The sequence below is a fragment of the Orcinus orca genome, chromosome 7 (genome assembly GCF_937001465.1).
Source record: "Orcinus orca chromosome 7, mOrcOrc1.1, whole genome shotgun sequence".
Classification (NCBI taxonomy): domain Eukaryota; kingdom Metazoa; phylum Chordata; class Mammalia; order Artiodactyla; family Delphinidae; genus Orcinus; species Orcinus orca.
Window position 1 is genome coordinate 120559716 of NC_064565.1, and position 18675 is coordinate 120578390.

General features: G+C 54.1%; 1 protein-coding gene and 1 long non-coding RNA gene across 9 annotated transcripts; both read right to left on the reverse strand.

The window, feature by feature from the left end:
- Nucleotides 1-1549: 1549 nt before the first annotated feature.
- On the reverse strand, nucleotides 1550-12895 carry DTYMK (deoxythymidylate kinase). Of its 8 annotated transcripts, none has more exons than XM_033423470.2 (5): nucleotides 11622-12895; nucleotides 10416-10524; nucleotides 6879-6969; nucleotides 5131-5256; nucleotides 1931-2458 (listed from the first exon to the last, which is right to left on the reverse strand). In XM_033423470.2, exons 1-5 carry the CDS (start codon nucleotides 11809-11811, stop codon nucleotides 1946-1948), a joined length of 1029 nt encoding a protein of 342 aa, XP_033279361.2. In that variant the 5' UTR covers nucleotides 11812-12895; the 3' UTR covers nucleotides 1931-1945. The 8 variants fall into 8 exon arrangements, with proteins under 8 accessions (XP_049568383.1, XP_049568382.1, XP_033279361.2 ...); XM_033423469.2 differs by having other exon boundaries at nucleotides 5131-5328; XM_012532696.3 differs by having other exon boundaries at nucleotides 2183-2462.
- Nucleotides 12896-13369: 474 nt separating this feature from the next.
- Nucleotides 13370-18592, reverse strand: LOC125965032 (uncharacterized). The gene is made up of 2 exons (XR_007478491.1): nucleotides 18444-18592; nucleotides 13370-14186 (listed from the first exon to the last, which is right to left on the reverse strand). It is a non-coding gene; the product is annotated as an uncharacterized LOC125965032 (long non-coding RNA).
- Nucleotides 18593-18675: the final 83 nt, after the last annotated feature.

The following is an 18675-nucleotide window of genomic DNA, read 5'->3' on the forward strand; positions in this document are numbered from 1 at the left end:
CCCACATGCCATGGAGTGGCTGGGCCCGTGAGCCATGGCCGCTGAGCCTGCTTGTCTGGAGCCTGTGCTCCGCAACGGGAGAGGCCACAACAGTGAGAGGCCCGTGTACCGCCAAAAAAAAAAAAAAAAATGCAGGGGAGCCTGATTTTGGGAAGACGCCCTTCTTTCATAGACGGGGAGGGAGCAACTGCGGTGCCGGGTGGCGTGTTGGCTCCCTGGGCAGTGTCCCTGTAGGCGCCTCGTGCCTCAGCCGGTCACCCCCGAGCAGGTCACCAAGGATGTGAACAAGGGCCTCTCGCCCTGCCCGGGAAGTCCTGGTGGGACAGTCGGAGCGACCCCGGCCCACTCGGCTCACCGCTTCCGCCTGCCCACCCACCCTCCAGTTTGGGTGCAAGGGGACCAAGGCCAGAGGAGAGCAGGAAGCGCCATGGCTCAGAACCTGAGTCCTGGCCTCCAGAAATGGCCGCGTTGGCTTCTTGAGCTGTGACGCCCTCCACACGCAGGGGCCGAGACAACACTTACCTCTCAGGGCCCTGGCGGGCAGAGGTCAACGGGGCTGTCCCCCTGGGGTCCCAGGGAACTGGCTACCTGTCCTTTCCGGCTCCTAGGAGCCCCCGCGTCCCCTGGATCAACTCCCGCCCCCCTCGCAGAGCTGGCATCGTCCCCTCTGACCAGGCCCCTCCCGCCTCCCGGGCTATCCAGGGTGGCCTCCCACCTCCTGGTTCCTTTGGCCAGGTGGGCGCCCTACTCACAGGTTCCGGGGGTCAGGACGAGGATGTCTCTGGGGGCCGTCATTCTGCCGGCCACGGGGCCCAACAGGCTTCTTTAGGGGAGGCCAGAGGGTCAGGGCGCCTCAGGACACGCAGCCCCGTCGGCGGTGCCGGCTGCCGCGGCCCTGGCAAGATGTTTTAAAACCCGTGCTGGGCTTACTGAAGAAAGTTTCAGCGGCCCGTTAATTTTGTGGTCTCCGGGGCCATTTCTGTCTTCACACCATCCAGCTGCCCGTGGGCCCCACTCAGCTCTGGCCTCTTCTCCCCTGGGCTCCGGCCTGCCCACCCACCCCCACCTGCACGGCCGAGCCCTGAGAGAGTCTGCGCTGGGGCCTTCGTGGCCCCGCTCCTGGCCTGGGACAGAGAGCTCTCGTCTGGTGCCCAGCTCCCGCTCAGGGGCCCGCCCAAGCGTGCTCCGGGCATCCCACCCAGGCCCACAGCCGACGCAGCCTCCCTGACGGCCCGGTACTCTCAAGACCCCCGCCCCACGTTTCGTTTTCTTCACCTAGGACGTGGCCTTGGTCATGTGAAAGATCAAAAGGCAGGTAGATGGGAGGGTTGCCAGGCCACGCCCGCGGGTGACCCTTGGGACTGCAGAACAAGTGGTCTGACCCTGCGAGCGGTTCCCAACTGTTTCTGTCACTGGGTCACGGGCCTCGAGTTCTGACCTCGAGTGCATGCTGCACGTCGGGGTGGACACAGCCAGGCCCTTCAGACGGACGGGCGCCCGAGGCCAGCCTGGTGTCATCAGCAGGCAGGACCCACTGTGAACTGACAGCACAGCCATCCGAGTGCACAGCTCCAGCCACCCCCAGTGCTTGTGTCCTGTCCTCCCTTGAAGGCTGGGCTGCCCCCACCTGCCAAGCACCGGTGGATGGACAGCCACATCTATTCAACCTGGATGAGAAGGGACCCTGCCCAGTGCGGGGAGCGGGTGCCACTGCTGAGCTGGAACCCGCTTGGCCACATGCGGGTTTTCCCAAGCCCTAGTCAGACTGTCTTGTGACACTTTAAACTGTCACATCCTCTTCTGCTCGGAATCCGGTCTCCTGGCACGCACAGAAGGGCGCTGAGACCTGTGGTGCTTTGCAGACAGGGGCTCTGCCCACCGCCCACTGCAGGGCCACTGCATCCTGGAGTAACTTCACAGGATGGAGGGACTACACACCTGCATTTCAGACCTTAACAGAGGGAACAGCAAAGCGAGCACTGGGCGTGCTCAGACAGGGACGCTGCCACTCGGACACAGACCGGTCAGGCCGGCGCTCAGAGCCCAGGCACGGCTGATGCCTGCTGGGCCCGGGGCTGCCCACAACTGTTTTCATTTCATCTTTACTGGTGTCTGAAGACGTCCACGAGGAGGTCAGCGACCCTGATGGAACTGCCTGGACACAGTCATTGTGAAACTCCAGTAAGCGAAACACAATAACTAATTTATTAGTATCTTCGGGGCACAGGTGAGGGCAGGAGAGGCTTCCCCGCAGGCCACTCCCTGGGGGGTCCCGCTTCGCCCCCCCCCCCCCCCCCCGGACACTGTGCACACGCGGCTCCTGCCTTGCGGCAGACGGGGGTCCCGTCCCTCTAGGTCCACAGCTGCCCCAGCGGCCTGTGTGCAGCGGCCCGGATAGCACCCTCAGACAGCACGCGGATTTCCCGGTGGACGTCCTCGATGCTCCTGGAGGCGTCGACTGTCTGGGCCGGGGCAGGGGGGAGAGACAGGTTAATGTTCTCAGCGGGTGGGGCAGCTTCCGGAGGGCACGGCTTCCGCTCCTCTGGGGTCCTTGACCCCCGGCCTCGCCTAGGGACAGTGAGCTGGACAGGCCCTTGGGACCGAGCCGCCTGGCCCCCCGGCTGCAGCCCCGGTCAGACGCTCACCTCCAGGGGACCCCGGTGCCGCCAGCAGAGGCGGCGAGGGCAGCGCCCACTCCCGCCCCTCCACGGCTGCGCCCGGACCTGCCTGTACCGCAGGTTCTGCCGGGAGCCCAACTTGGGTCTGACTCCTCTCCCTGGTACGATGGGCTTCATCCCGATAGCTGGCTGCCCCACCTTGCTGACACAAGGACCTTCGGTCACCGGGGGGCCAGCCCACGAGAGGAGCGACCCTCCACCGGAGGGAGGGACACATGCCGGGCCACATGAGGGAAGGCGTGCCTGGGAGGCCCCTCCTCAGGCAAGGCTCAGCTCTGGGCACTAAGAGCCTCTAGGCAGCCTCTGGCGCAGCAAACTCTGGAAAAGCTCCAGGGTGTAGACACGCTCAGACAGCTGTAACCGCGGCACGAAGTCTATGAGGAGCGACACCGCCTCCCCATGGGCCCCCCGGCCCCGCCTGAAGGTCACCTTGCCAGCCACGGCCCAGCTGCAGAGCTCTGGCACAGAACCATCCCAGGCAGCTGGCGGTGCGTGGCACCTCCCGTGTGGACACGTACGTGGACACCCCTCGTCCTCTGGGGGCCCAGATAACCGCCTCTATCTCTTCCTCCATAAAATGGAACCAGGGACACCTCAGGACACTGGGCCGGGACAGCACAGGGTGAGCCCAGAGGTCAATCGTAATGGGCCGGGACCGGGAAGGGCCGGAAGTGAGGGGAACTGATCAGAAGGACCCGGGGCTGGGGTGGGGGTCACCCAGGGGCCAGACCTGGGCCAACCTGCGCCTCCAATTGCGAGGAAAACAGGTTGCTGGTGAGTACGTGGTACAAACGTCCGTGCAAGTGTAAACATATAAACGAACTGGAAGTCTATGAGCAGCGTCAAAGCACCACCTCAAAGCGGGACGCGGAGTGACTTCACCGTGAACTGCTTAACCCAGAGCTCAAGGGGAGCATCGCTGGAGCGCGACACACCAAAGGTGCGCAGCCCGTGACGGGGCAGCGACAGCCCACCAAGGACACACAACCTGATCCAATCACAAAGTCAATCTGAGGTTCGGCTACAAAGCGACTGTTGCGACCTTCAAAAAAGTCAAGGTTGAGAAAGTCACAGGCTGGAGGCCAGAGAGGTGTGCCTGTGAACCACGTCCTGTTACAAGGGTCACTAGTGGGACCGGGGGGTCAGGCAGTAGGAGCGGATCCATGTGACTGGCCCCATTTTGACAGGGAGGGGGTGTCAGGTACTCATTTATTCTCAAATGGTCCTGGAAGAGTTCCTTGTATCGTACTTACAACTTTCCTGTAAGTTTGTGACTGCTTTAAAAATTTGAAAAATACTAAGAAAAATAAATTTTCAGATAAACAAAAGTTGAGAATGCTATGCCAGGAGACCTGCCCTACAGGAACATTAAAGGAAGTTCTTAAAGCTGCGGGAAACGACACAAGACGAACAGTGCAGGAAGGAGAGGAGAGCGCCGCTGGCCTTCCCCTTTCACGTTCCTGATGCTGAGAAGTCTTGTCGTGTTCCCAGCAGGTGCTGAAACGTAGTATAAATCAAGAGGAACTTACACCATGTAGAACTAGTTAAAAAAAAACCAGAGAGGGACTTCCCTGGCGGTCCAGTGCTCTCAATGCACGGGGCAGGGGTTCGATCCCTGGTCAGGGAACTAATCCCACACACAGGCCGCGTGGCACAGCCAAAAAAAAAAGAACCAGAGGAAAACTCTGGAATTCAGTAGCTGATAGAACCAGCCAGCAGAGAGATGACAGGGATCTGAGGCACCGCACTGCAGCCTCCATCTGGGGAAAGACACGCCCTTCCTTCCACCCCCGAGCACACAGGAGACAAACAGAAAGGTCAAGGGTGTACTTCGGACCTGCACACAGAGGAGCCCCGGCCCTGGCCACAAGGCCCTGGCCACAAACCAGCACCAGCCAGAGCAGGACAGCGGGAAGGCACAGCTGGAGGGCGAGGGAGAAGCACGAGGTGCCAGAACTGAGAACCCAAACCCTGGGACCTGCCCGAGTGGCGAGGACACTGCCAGCAGTAAGAGGAGCAGCGGCCGTGCCAGGTGGGCACGTGCAGGGAAGATGGACCGGGGCGCCGGGTCACGTGCCCTGAGGTGGGCGGGCGCCAGGCCGCGGGGACGGAGAGCAGGGAGGTGGCAGCTGTGGCGGGTGCGGGCCGCCTGGCGCCTGGAGTCAACGAAGGCCCCACGCTCGACCCGGTTGCATGGGAGCTAAAGTGCCGCTGCCTGACACCCACGGACTCGGCGTTCTGGGTGCTGGCCTCGCACAGCTGACGTCCAGCAGGGGACGGGAGCCCGCTGGACGGCCGGCTCGGCACAGGGTCCCCCGTGCAGGATGCCTGCTCTGGAGCCGCTGCCCGTGCGGCCCTGCTCTGGGCCAGCATCAGGGCACCGACCCACGTCCTGCACCAACCCCAGGACCAGAAAGTGCTGCCCCCAGGAGGGCCCGGGCACCGCGCCCACCTTCCAGGGCAGACTGGAGTCTCCCAGGAGCTGCTGGAAGCACTGCAGGGCCCGCTGCTGGAAAGGGCTGCTCTCGTAGCGTTCACGGCCGAACTCGCCCCTCGCGGCGGCCTCTGCCAGCTGCAGCTGCAGGAACACTACCAGGTCCGGTTTGGGGAGGCCCACGTCTGGCTGCTTGCACCAGTCCAGGGAGAAATTCTGGAGACGAAGAACCCAACCGTTACGGATCCAGCTTAATGCGGTCTCATTCCTGGTTTCAAAATTCATCGAAAAGGGGGAAAGGCGAGCTGACGTTTGAGGGGAGAGTTCTTACACAGCAGCAGCTCTGTCCTTTAGGTCTCCAGCGTTTTGCTTTCTCTCACATCACCTTCCTGTGTTTTGACATGTGAATACGTTCACAGTGGACAGAACACCCCGGGGCCCAGGACGCGTCACTCAGGGCCCGGGACCGAGGGCATCATGCGTGCGTCCCACACCCTCTGGCCAAGCAGTGGCAGCAGACGAGCCAGGGCATCACTCCCTTCTACAGAGAGGGGAAGACCCCAATCCTGGAGACGCTCGCCAGCGCCCCGTGTGCTGTCTCCTGCATGTCCCCTCTCATTCATCCTCGCAACTCTAAAAATAGTGTCCCCACTTCTAGAGGAAGAGAGAGCCACACAGCTCTGAAGATTTAAAAGGGTTAGAACCGAGCTGTGGGCTCAGAGCCTTGTGCTGCCGGGACACCCTGACTGGAGAAGGGAGCCCGTCAGCCCTGCCCGAGCCTGCGTGCTTTTCACAGATGGAGCCGTGTGGCCGGTACCTCGGGGGACTGCCCTAAAGGAGGACCCAGCTAGCTCGTGCGGGAAGACTGGCAGGGTTAGAAGGCTGTCATTTTGCAGCCCTTCGTGAATTAGCCACGATCAAAGACGGTTACCACAAAAAGGAGATAACCAGGCATGCCGTGCCTCTTGATAGGCGACTCGGGAAAATAAAAAATTCAAAAATTTTAGCGGAAGGAAGAAAAGAGATGCAGGAACCTATGTACCGAGAGATTCAAGAGACATTTCAAGAATGGACCTTAACTGGCGGGATTCCGATTCAATCGAACTGTAAAAACACAAGACGGATCAAACGGCTCCTGAGAGCACTGGGAACTCTGCACACTGCCTGAATGATGACACTCTGGAATGGGTGAGACGAGGTTTCTGAAAAGCTGCTTTGGGGATGTGCACCGAAATGTTTATGAAGGGACTGATGATGTGTCTGGGGGTCACAGAGACCAGAAGCTTCTGAGGCAGGTGACGGTGCTGGGTGGCTTATTTTCTCTGCTGGTATATGTTTGAAATTTTTTAAATAAAAAGCAGGAAAAAAGGGTAGTGTAGTCACTGCCATTATGCCTGTGAAACAGCAGCTCCCTGGAACAGGGGGTCAGGAACACAGCACGAAAGCACCCCAGACACTCTCACCATCTTTTCCGCAAACAAGACGCTGGATGAAACAGGCCTGCCGATGGACCATATGTGTAAATGTATGATGTGAAATGTGTCGGCCAAATGAAAAATGCAGTTGTATCTATGAAAACCTGTAGCTACAAAAAAGGTTTCTCTTCTTGTCGACAAAGACCAAATTGACCTGGCGAACACGGGGATCTCAAACCCCTAGAGGCAGTGACATGAAGAGACTCGTGCTGCGACTGCTCTGTGCCCATGGGGACCACACTGAGTCCACACCAGGCACAAACCACGCGCTGGGGCCGGAGCGGCACTCACCTCCTTGGCGCTGGTGAAGGCGACCCCAGAAAAGGCGTACCTGTCCACGACCAGGGTGATGCCCTGGCTCAGCTTCTCCTTAATTAGCGGCCTACAAAAAAGAGGATGCCTGTGAGCCATGGTCCTGGCTTCATAGGCCCTGAGTCTCATGCTCAAATCACCCTGAGGACACAATTCAATTCAGAAGCCAACATGAAGGGATCACGCGCGGGCAGCAATCTGTAGCCTGACTTTCATCCCCCAAGGCTCTGAATCTTCACTCCCAGCAAAGCCCAGCACGAAAAGACAACTCCATTAAAGGGGATAAATACAACTGGCATCGGCAGCTGTCCAGAGGCAGCTCGGCTGTCCGGGAGTGGAAGGGCCAGGCTCTGCGGGGAGAGGAGGGGCCAGGCCAACAGGAGGGAAGGCTGGACGTGGCCCGGAGGTAATGAAGGATGCTCCTGCATCCGCCTGGGAGCCAGGACACCCTCCAGCAGGAGGCAGCAGGTCCCCACCACCCTCCGGCCCCGAGACCTTAGCAGGATGGGTGCAGAGGCTTGGCATGGGCCAGAAGCACTGCTTGCACTTTGGGGAACAAAAGAGTTACGGTGAGAAGCTCGCAGAACAGCACAGCGGGGGGCACCTCCAACAGTGAGACGCCATTCCCATCACAGCGTCATTCCTAAGTGCAAATTATCAACACTTAAAACTACCTAATCTTGTGAACAGAACACTGGTAGAATATGGCATGAGCACAGAAGATGCAACTGTACAGAGAGCGAGAAAGATGCCCCATAAACACCCTCCTAACATGTTGCTAACAAAGCAAAGCACATTGGGCACACAGGCGGCTGCCTTTATATCAGACTGAAGGTGAGTCAAGACAACAGGCATCTTCTGATTTCGTTTAGAAGTGAATGGGCCTGCTTACCGACAGCGGAAGGCAGGGCTTGGATGGAAAGGGGGTGGGCAGGGCAGTGACCTTTCTGTATGATTCTGACTCTTAGAACCATTTCATGTTTTACATATTTGAAAACTGAAATCAACAAGAATGGGAAAAAAAAAGAAAAACCTAAAATTGTATACAAAGTCAAATGAACCTACCCGTATCCCAAATGAACACAGTGGAAGGGCAAAGGCGTGCCTGAGATGTTTGGACACAGCACCGTGTGCCCCCATTCTAACAACAGAGCTGCAACCACCCGTGAGCCCCAGGCAGGCTTTACGTAGGTGAGGGCAGTGATCCTAAGACCAGCCCGTGGAGGGCAGGATGGGGCAGATGAGCCCGGGTGCTGGACGAGATGGCAGGGGTCAGACAGATGCAGGGGACGTGAACACATGCAGAAGCTGAGCAGATGTCGGTCTCTGAAGTCCACCCTCCACAAAGAGCAGAGAACAGCTGGCCCCAGCTAAAGCAGGAGGCACGGAAAGCCGCAATACCTTGTCAGGCCAGAAACACGTCCAAGGGACGAAGGAGCCAGCCTGAAGGGGTTCCCACAGGCCGAGGCTGGGACAATCTGAAGAGCGAAACAACTAACAGTAGCGCTTATGACCCACTGATGATGGACGGACGGATGGACGGACACGGAAGGCAGGAAAGCTCTTCCTTACACAGAATGCCAGCTGATCAGTGTTGTGGAAATGACAGAATCAGAAAATCACAATAACAGACTCCAGCAGGATGACTAACCAACACAAACTAGGAGGTTTCATAGAAAGGGGATATTTTTGGTTTTATGAGTTCCCCTTTTGACTATTTACAACAGGAAAGAGAGTCACTTAGTGGAAGAGCCTGGCCAGCAGCCCCCTCACTAATCAGGGGAAACCCAAGTGGCCTCGCATCCCGCCACGATGCCCTCAAGAGGACCCAATGTCACTTCTGGGGTCTTCCTATCAAAAATGCAAACCCAAATCTACTCATGAGGAAACATCAGGTAAACCCAGCATTTCATAAAATAGCCCTTGATTTTTAAAAAGAGTGAGCAAATGGTAAAGCAAATGTGGCAAAATGTTACTAACCGGGGAAGCCTGGGGAAGGGCACCCGGGGGTTCTTGGCGCAGACTTCCTGACTGATTGCAACTATTCCAGAATAAAAAGTTTAAAAACAGGTAGAGAAGAACATCGCTAAATTGCTACGGAAAGTAAGAGAGATTGCTCATTTCCAGGAATTTAATTCCTGGATGGCCCTAGAGGATCAGTAGGTTTTGACAAACAGCCGGGGAGGGAAGCGGAGGCTGTTACCGCAATCGGTGCCAGGGAAACCGCGCAGCAGCTGGGAGGGGAGATGACTTCCACGACCAGCAACTGACCCGGTAAAGACGCAGCACAGCAAAAGGGCAGAAAACCAGGGGCTGAGGAAGTAACCAGAGTCCTCTCAGAAAGTGCTCCAAGCACCAGGGTGAACTCAAAACAGCCTAGGTTAACTGAGCACCCATTCCCAGGCCCGCCCTGCACACGAGACCTGAGGGGTACTAGGGGCCACAGCGCTGCCCGGCATCCGACCTGTCAGCCAAGGACTTCCAAGTGTCAGCAAACCTAATCTGATGGCAGTGGCTGGAATAATCAGAAGGGGGAGCTGTGGCAGAACAAATGGCCCAGAGACTTGCAGGCCTGTGTCCTGGAAGCAGACAGCAATTAGGGAATGGAGTCAGAACTGTTTCTCATTTTCAGTTGCTCTGACATTACTTTTCTAGAAATCCACAAAAAGCGAAAATCACAACATTTATGTCAATAAACTCCAGATGTGTTAAAGACTGTAAACCTGCCCTCATTTTCATCTAATACACGGAGGGGGAGGCCTTTCCAGACAAGACCACCGGCTAAGCCAAAGCCAGAGGAGAGCAGTGCCAGCTTGCCTGTGAGAGGGAACAAGGCACAACCACCTGAACGTCCGTCCACTGGCATCCCTCAGTCCAAGGTGGGGCAGCCTTTCCGGAGAGCAGGCCGCTGGGACAGGAGAGAAGAGGAAGAGTGCAGATCGGGAGGCGGCCTCAGGAAGCCAGCCGTGAGGTAATCTGTACGGTAGGGTCCCATTCATTCACGTTAAAACAAAACACCTCCGATGACATGTGTGTTACCTACATACGTGTGTAAATGGAAACAGAAGCACCTGAGAGCGGACCCCACAGGCACTTCGTCAACAGTTGTGCAGGGTGAAGAGGGAATCCACCAAGATGATGTAAGTCAAAAAGAGGGCGCGAGAGGGCACACCCCAACATAAACTCAACTTCACTTAATGATGTGTCAACACTGGTTCATCAAAGACATAAATAAGAGCATCTCTGGGCGGGGAGGAAGGGACGGGGGCATTGGGGGGGGGCTCTTTTCTGTGTACCTAAAACTACCTAAAGTCTATTAATTACAAAAAGCTGGGAGTGGGGGGTGAGGAGAAGAAAAAAAGCATTAACTAGTGCTCTTTGGGATCCGTGACCTAAAGAACCTTGTAAAGGTACAGCCTCCAGCATGACTCTCAACCACTCAGAAACAAGAGCCGCATTCAGCCTTGGGGGCAGGCACAGAAGCAGGGGGAGCGGCAGAAGGACAGGGGTGTTTACACGTGTTCCCAGCGGTTCGCAGAGAACAGCAGGTGCACCGAGTGATCTTCCACCTCGCTTTTCTTTTCCAAGTAGGAACTCAGAAGCTTGCCAATCTCAGTTGATCTTTCTAAAATAAAAGAGAACAACACACAAAAATGAGGACAGGTTCTCCATCTACATTCGTAGTTTGTGCCAAATTTCTAGGCCCTGACCCAAGTCTAACTTTGAGTTTTATTTTACAACAACTTTAGACAGGTTCAGACCTTTTCCTGAGAAAGGGCAGCAGTGTGCAGACACACTGGGATGAAAAATGCTTTAGGAAGAAGGAACTCAGGTAGGAGGCAGCAACTGCAAAGGAACTGCCAACCAAGGGGAACTGGTACCAGGAGCTACCTCGATACCAAGAGAAGGATATTCAACTCCCAAAGTCGGCCCTCCACATCTGAGGTTCTGCATTTTTGCATTCCACCAACACAAGACTTCATAGTACTGTATGTTTATTGAAAAAAATATGCATATAAGTGGACCACTGCAGTTCAAACCCATGTTGTTCAAGGATCAACTGTATAAGATTTGTAGACTGGTTGGCTTAAAGATTAAAATGATAAATATTCAAAAAAAGCACTTTCGGACTTCCCCGGTGGTTGAGACTCGCAGGGGGCACGGGTTCAATCCCTGGTCAGTGAAGTTCCACATGCCACACAGTGTGGCCAAAAGAAAAAAAAACAAGAAAATTTTGAAAAGCATCCCCCCCCATCTCCCTACCCCTGGTTTTCAAGATCAATGTTTTACCTTAAAAAATTAAAAATATGACACAAAACCCTTCACAGGGTAAACAGCCATGCAAGGACAGGGGGCGGGAAACCCAAGATAAAACGGAGACTTGGATTACAAAGCAGCACCTGGAAACTTTTAGGGGTCACAGATACACTCATTCTCTTGGTCGTGAAGACGCTTTCCTGGGTGTACATGTGCCAAGACTCACTAAACACGTGACTTTACTGCACATCAGCCGCGGGGCAGCTGCGCAAAAACAGAACCACAGACCACTGAGGCTCGGGGACCACAAGGGTGGTCCCCGCGCTCCGACCCGCGGACAAACGAGAGCGAGTTCAGCGCAGGAGGCCTTCGCTTCTCGTCCTCAGGAGCCGGCGAGGCCTCCGTGGCCCCTGGGTCCCCTCCCCGGCCCCCGGCATCCCGGAACCCCGCGCCCGCCGCGCCCACCCGGGAAGCGCAGCAGCTCGGCGCAGTGGCCCGCGGCGCAAAGCGCGTCCACCAGCTTGCGGCTCTGCGTGCTCTTCCCCGCACGGTCCACACCCTCCAGCACGATGAGAGCGCCGCGCCTGCCCGCCATCGCCGCGTTTCCCGCCTCCGCCACCACCCCCAGCGTAGCCGGGCCGCCCGGACCTCCCATTGGCTGCAATGGGCCGGCGCCCGCGGCGCGCGCCGGGATTGGCTCAGATGAGCCGGATTGGCTGGGACTAGTCCGGCGGAAGCGGCGCGACTGGCCCGACGGGGCCTCGGTCGCACCGCCTCTTCCGGGCCGGAAGCCGGGCGCGCTTCGTTCCGCGCGCGGGCCGCTGTCGTGGGCGCGGGCCGCTGTCGTGGGCGCGGGCGGTCGTCCCTCCTCCTAAAGTTCGGGGCTGCGGCCTCGGGGCCCGCCCGCCGCCGACTCCCCGACGGCGGGGACCTTGAGGGCGCGCGCCCCGGCACCGGGAAGCGCTCAGTGAGGTTGGCCGCTGTCGTCTTAGGGGCGGTTCCAGGTGAGACCGCGTCGGCCGCCTTCTCGTCGAGGGGTCCCGCCCTCGGGCCTCGTGGCCCCGGAGGCCTGTCCCCAGGTACCGTCACGGTGGGGTCAGACCTCAACCTAGGGGGTTGGGGCGGACACCAGCGTTCGGCCCGTGCCAAGCTGAGAGCCGCGTTTCCCAGAACTGCCTCTGGGACGTTCGAGTTTGCCGAGGAGAAATCCGGAGGCAGCCGGAAGTGTGGCCGTGAACTTCAGGACTGCTCTCCAGGGAGCCTTCGTGAAGCACCTGCTCCCCTGCTGCATACGAGAGACGGGCGAGGGCTCTCCAGGGCTGGGGACGGCAGCGGACCCCCGCGAGCTCTAGACCGTCCACCTCGGTGCTTGGGCTGAGGTCGTGGCAACAGTTTGCCTGACTTTCCTACCCCACCTCATTTGGTTCAAGCCCCTGATTTCCCGTGACCCCAGACACCTATGGTCGCTTGACGTTTTCCTGATGGACCGTTGCTTGATTTGGTTGTGGGTTCCGGAAAGGTGGTAGATTCTATCATTCCCAATTGTTGGCTTTCTTCCTTGATGTTGAGTTTGGCCCTGTGACTTCCAGGGCATCTGTAAAGTAACCAGAGCTGACTTTCAGGAAGAAACTTTAAAAGGTGTTGTGCGGGTCACCCCTCCCCGTCCTGCCGCCAGTGTGAGAACAGCATGTGCACGATTAGGGCTGCTTTTTCACCCTGGACCCTGGAATGAACAAACAGCCACAGCCAAGCCACAGCCATTGCAGCTGATAGGTGGCACCAGCAAGAAATACAGTTGTGATGCCGAGTCCACCGAGACTTTGGGGTCCTTTGTTACTGCGGTACAACCTAGTGAAAGGTCGTTGATACAAACACTAGTACTTAACACTGCCTTTGAATTATGAGTCTTGTTCTGAAATTTTCATCTCTTTGCCTTAAAAAGGATGAGGGGATTAGGGATTACAGTATACAAGAGAACCCTCCTGGGGTTGGGCAAGTCCCAGGACAGCCTTGTACCACATCTGTAGGATGAACTTACCAGGCAGACAGGCAGGAACACGTGCAATACATCAGCTTGTGACCGCACAGCCTTCCTGGTCACCCATGGAAATGTGGGGAGCCTGGCTGCTGGGTCCTTGTATGCAGGGGATGCCCTTTTGATGGCAGAAGTTGCTAAACTGGCACAAGTATAGTGAAATTTCTTATTAAGATACAGGAAGCAATTTTGCTTCCACCTCTTCCAACATGCCTTTGACTGCAGGTACCAGAATGCCAGCCTAACTGGCTTAAATCACCAGGATGTCTAATCATCTCACATAACACAAAGTCCAGAGTTAGGCAGCCAAGAACTGTTTCTGCTACTCAGTGATGTCAGATGTTGGGTCAACAACTTACCAGTTCTCATAGCTTGTCCCTCGTGGTCACAGGGTGACTGCAGCACCTCCATGCATGCAGTCGTGACCTCACATCCCTGAAGCAGGTACAGGAGAGTCCTTGCATCCGTCTCTGTGCTTGCTACACTGAGAACCATCTCCGCAGTCTGCCCTGAGCAGTGCAAGTCTCCCCTGCCACGGAGGCCTGGTAGCGGGCACAAGGGCATCTACTTCACGGAGGAAATGCCAGATAGGGCGCTGGGCCTGAGTGTACTTGGGGCGAGGGAAGGGCCAGAAGCTGGCCGGAATTGCTGAAGCTGGCTGATGGGATGTGGAGTTTGTTAGGTCCTCTCGGCTTTTGTGAGTTTGAGACTTTGCATTAAAAAAGAGGCCCCATAGCTCTTACTGTCCTATTGCACCTTCCATCACAGGAATTGGTCAGACTTTGCTACTATCCATCAAAGACTTTCTCCCTGTTTTAGCTGGGTTGCAAGAGCAAAATGCCACAGGCTGAGTGGCTTAAACAGCAGAACATCTTCCTCACGGTTTTGGAGGCTGGAGGTCCAAGTTCACGGTGCCAGGAGGGTTGATGTTCTCCCTCTGGGTTGCAGGTGGCCACCTTCTCACTGTGTCCTCACATGGCCTTCACACTGTACAGCTGTGGACAGAGAGAGAGAGGTCTGGTTTCTCTTCCTCTTAATGATCTCTCAAATACAGTCACATTGTGGTTTAGGGATTCAGCCTATGACTTTTGGGGGGGAATATTCAGTCCATAGCACTCATCTACTTCCAGAAGAATAAGATTGTGCTGGGCACATCACTGCCCTGTTAGATGCCATCGCTCAGCCCTCCCTGCAGGTAGATGGGGCCAGGTGGCTAAGTTACTGCCAATGAGACGTGAGCAGCAGTGGTGTGTGCCCCTTCGGACGGTGGGCGGAGCATTCTCCCTCTCCCCCAACCCCCGACCTTCTTGCAATCCACCCTTGACCATGAAGACAATGGCGAGGCCCTTTGGGGGCAGATGCCACGCTGGAAGGAATCTGGGTCCCTGAGTAACCCCGCGGAGCATGGCTGCCTGGCCCCTGGACTGTTAGATAAGAAATAAAATTCCTTCTCTGCTAGTGGATTTTGGTTGGGTTTCTTTGTTAGAGTAGCTTAGCCTTCCCCCAAAGCACTGGCTCTTGACTGGGGGACATTTTGACAGTCACAGCTTGGGGTGGGGTCTAAGAGCAGCTAGTGGGGGAGGCCAGGGTTGTTGCTGGCCATCCTACAAGCACAGGAGAGGCGCCCCCCTCCCCCCAGCAAAGACTTATTGGTCCCAAACTGTCAGTAGTCCCAAGGTTGAAATTTGTTATCAAAGATTTAGCTAAAGTATTGCAACATACTGAAAGAAAAAGCATGGATGAAAAATACTCTCTGCCGTATCAGTAAACAAAGGATGTTGCAGCTATCAAGCCGGCAGCTACTGCAGACACCCCTGATGGTGCACCCTGAGGGGATTCAGGAGGGAGAGAAGCGGGATCCTGGCCCTAGATAGTTAAGGTGCACATCAGAGGAATGATTTCAGTGAGCCCAGACTCTTGAATTTTCCCATACATAGAAAAGTGTTAACTCCATTAACTTGAGGTGTCTGTTTTCTTTAATTAACAGTACTCTTTTGATGTTCCGACTGCGCCGTTTTTGTTGCAAAAACTCTCATAGATCCTGGCTCCTCTCTTACCTCCTCAGAGCAGTTGCTCAGAAAGTCTGACAAATAAAGCTGAATTCTCAACTTTTAGGTTGTGCATTTTTTTTCAGTCGACAATAGTTAGGGAATCATCTCTCATTTTTGCAGTTTCTAAAACGGTCTTTGTAAGAGAATTCATCAATATCTGGGAGGAGTTATTTTCATTATATGATACAGGAAGACCACTACCCTTCAAAATAAAGAATTTTTTTTTTAGATGAAAGGCATGAAGACCAATTTCCCCATAGATAACAGTAAAGGACATAAAATGATAGAAGAACTACAAACAGCCAACAAATGTGTGAAAATCTGTTTAGCCTCACTTGAAATCAAAGAAACACAAAACACTGAGGTTTTTTTTTCCCCTATCATGTTAAGCAAAGATAATAAAGCCTGGTGAAATCTAGGGTTAACAAAAGTAGAAACATACTCAATGGAGTGTCAGTATAACCTTCCCCTCGGGCAATGCATTTGGAAATAGCAGCACTTAGAACACGCCCTTTGAGCCAGCAATACAATTTCTAAGAATCTATCTTGAAGAACTAATAAGACGGGACTTTCCTGGTGGTGCAGTGGTTAAGACTCCACGCTCCCAATGCAGGGGTCCCGGGTTCAATCCCTGGTCAGGAAACTAGATCCTGCACGCTGCAACAAAGAACCTGCATGCCTCAACTAAGAACCAGCGCAGCCAAATAAATAAATATTTAAAAAAAAAAGAACTAATAAGACAATGTGGTAGATTAAGATGGCCACAACTGTGCTGCTCCTCCGATTGAGAGTTGGGGGTCTACTTTCCCCTCCCCTTGAGTCTGGGTTGGCCCCAGACTCAACCAATGGAATGTGGTGAGGTGATGTCCTGGGATGACCAAGGTGAGGTCACAAGAGTCTGGCAGCTTCCACCAGGGCCTCCTGGAAATCTCCAGAAGCCCTGAGCAGCCACATAAGAAGCACAACTGGGCTGGAGAGGCAATGTGTAGGTGCTCTGGTCCCTGGTACCAGTTGAATGCAGCCTTCCAGCCACACCAGTGATCTCTACTGTATCACACAGAAGAATCATCTAACTGAGCCTTGCTAGAATGCCTGACCTACAAAAATTGTGAGCTCTAATAAAATGCTTCTTTTAAACCACAGAGTTTTCAGGTATTTTATTATGCAGCAGTAGATAACTGGAACATATACATACAGGTGTATGAACAAATGTTCACCAGAGCACTATTTATGGTAATGAAAGATTGGGAACAATCAAAATATTGTTCATCTATTAGGAGTCTGTTAAAGTATGGTACACTAACACTGTGAAATATATCGAATAAACAGAATGACATAAAATTGAGTAAAACATGGCCAGAATTTGTGAAGAGTATTGTTAAAAATGTAAATGGTAGAAAAGTGGATAGTGTGACACCAATTAAGAAAACCAACAGCTCAATTTAAAAACTGGGCAAAAGATCTGAACAGACACCTCACCAAAGAGATGTACAGGTAGCAAATATGCATGTGAAAAGGTGCCCAACATCACTTGTCATTAGGGAATTGGAAATAAAATGAGATACCACTACACGTCTATTAGCATGGCCAAAATCCAAAACACTGACAACACGAAATGCTGGCAAGGATGTGGAGCAAGGATGTGGAGCAACAGGAACTCTTATTCATTGCTGGTGGAAATGCAAAATAGTACAGCTCATTCTGGAAGACAGTTTGGTGGGTTCTTTCTTTTTTTAAAATAATTAATTTTTATTTTTGGCTGCATTGGGTCTTTGTTGCTATGCTTGGGCTTTTCTCTAGTTGTGGCAAGCGGGGGCTACTCTTTGTTGTGGTGCACGGGCTTCTCATTGCGGTGGCTTCTCGTTGCGGATCATGGGCTCTAGGTGAGCAGGCTTCAGTAGTTGTGGCTCGCGGGCCCTAGAGCGCAGGCTCAGTAGTTGTGGCGCAGGGGCATAGTTGCTCCGCGGCATGTGGGATCTTCCTGGACCAGGGCTCGAACCCGTGTCCCCTGCATTGGCAGGCGGATTCTTAACCATTGCACCACCAGGGAAATCCCAGTTTGGCAGTTTCTTACAGTGTGACCCAGCAATTACAGTTCTTGGTATTTACCCAAAGGAGTTTAAAAAAATGTCCACACGAAAACCAAAACACGAATGATTATAGCAGCTTTATTCATAATTGACAAAACTTGGATGCAACCAACATGTCTTCAGTAGGTTAATGGAGGGACTTCCCTGGTGGTCCAGTGGTTAAGACTCTGTGCTTCCACCGTAGGGGGTGCGGGTTCAATCCCTGGGTGGGGAACTAAGATCCCATGTGCTGCGCGGCATGGCCAAAAATAGGTAACTAAATAATAGGTGAATGGATAAATTGTGGAACATATAGACAATGAAATATTCTTTAGCGTTAAGAAGAAATGAGCCATCCAGCCACGAAAAGGAATGGAGGAAACTTAAAATGCCTATTACTAAGTGAAAGAAGTCAATCTGAAAGGGCTACATACTGTATGATTTCAACTATATGACATTCTGGAAAATGCAGAACTAAAGACAGTGAAAAGATCAGTATTTGCCAGGGGTTCGGGGGCAGGGAGAGGGATGAATAGGAGAAGCAGACGATTTTTAGGGCAGTGCAGCTATACTGTATGATACTGTAATGGTGGATACTTAACATAATTGTACAACACAGAATCATTCGTAATGTAAACCGTGGAATTTAGTTAATAATAATGTATCAGTATTGCTTCATCAATTTTAATAAATGTACCCCACCCATGGAAAATGTTTATAATAAAGGAAACCGTATGTGTGTATGTGTGGAGGGGGTGTATAAGAACTCTGTATTTGCTTCTCGATTTTTCTGAAAACCAAAAACTGCTCTAAAGTCTATTAATAAAAACACTTATCTACTTAAAACAATAAAAAGGTGGGTAGTGTGCAATTATGTACGCGAGCGCGCGTGTGTGCATTTTCACATCAAGCATTAAATGGGGCCAGAAAGGTTGCACCGAAACTGCTATCATTTAGATTGAAAGGTGAGCAAGATAATCACAGTCCTTTAACTTCGGGAGGTTGGGAAACTGTAAATTCCTGTACAGTTTGAATTTCTACAATGAAGATAAAATTGGCAAAACAATGAACGTGTTTCCACTCTTAAATATCTGCCTGGGGTTTAGTGAAGAGTTCACGGAGGAGGGTGTACCTTTAAACGTGCATTTTCAGTGATGAACGACTGCCCCCGCTGACCCCCGGAATCGCAGGAGTCTGGGTCCGCGGGGCCCCGGAGGCCGCTCCTCCTCGGGGTCGGGACGCGCTCCACCTCCCCGCTACCAGACACCTGCTCCGCCCGCCCCGCCGGGACCGCCCAGCTCCCGCGCGACACCTCGCGCGGCCCCGACCGGAAGCCGTGGGGCGGGTTCAGACGGCGCCCCGCC

What these genes read in the sequence shown, in the direction of transcription:
- DTYMK (XM_033423469.2), bottom strand. Translation starts at nt 11,811, where the DNA reads ATGGGAGGTCCGGGCGGCCCGGCTACGCTGGGGGTGGTGGCGGAGGCG. An exon ending in GCGAACCGCTGGGAACACGT is followed by an intron (nt 6,970 to 10,415) that starts GTAAACACCCCT and finishes TCTTTTTTGTAG; the next exon opens with GCCGCTAATTAAGGAGAAGC. An exon ending in ACTCCAGTCTGCCCTGGAAG is followed by an intron (nt 2,459 to 5,130) that starts GTGGGCGCGGTG and finishes CGGCCCAGACAG; the next exon opens with TCGACGCCTCCAGGAGCATC.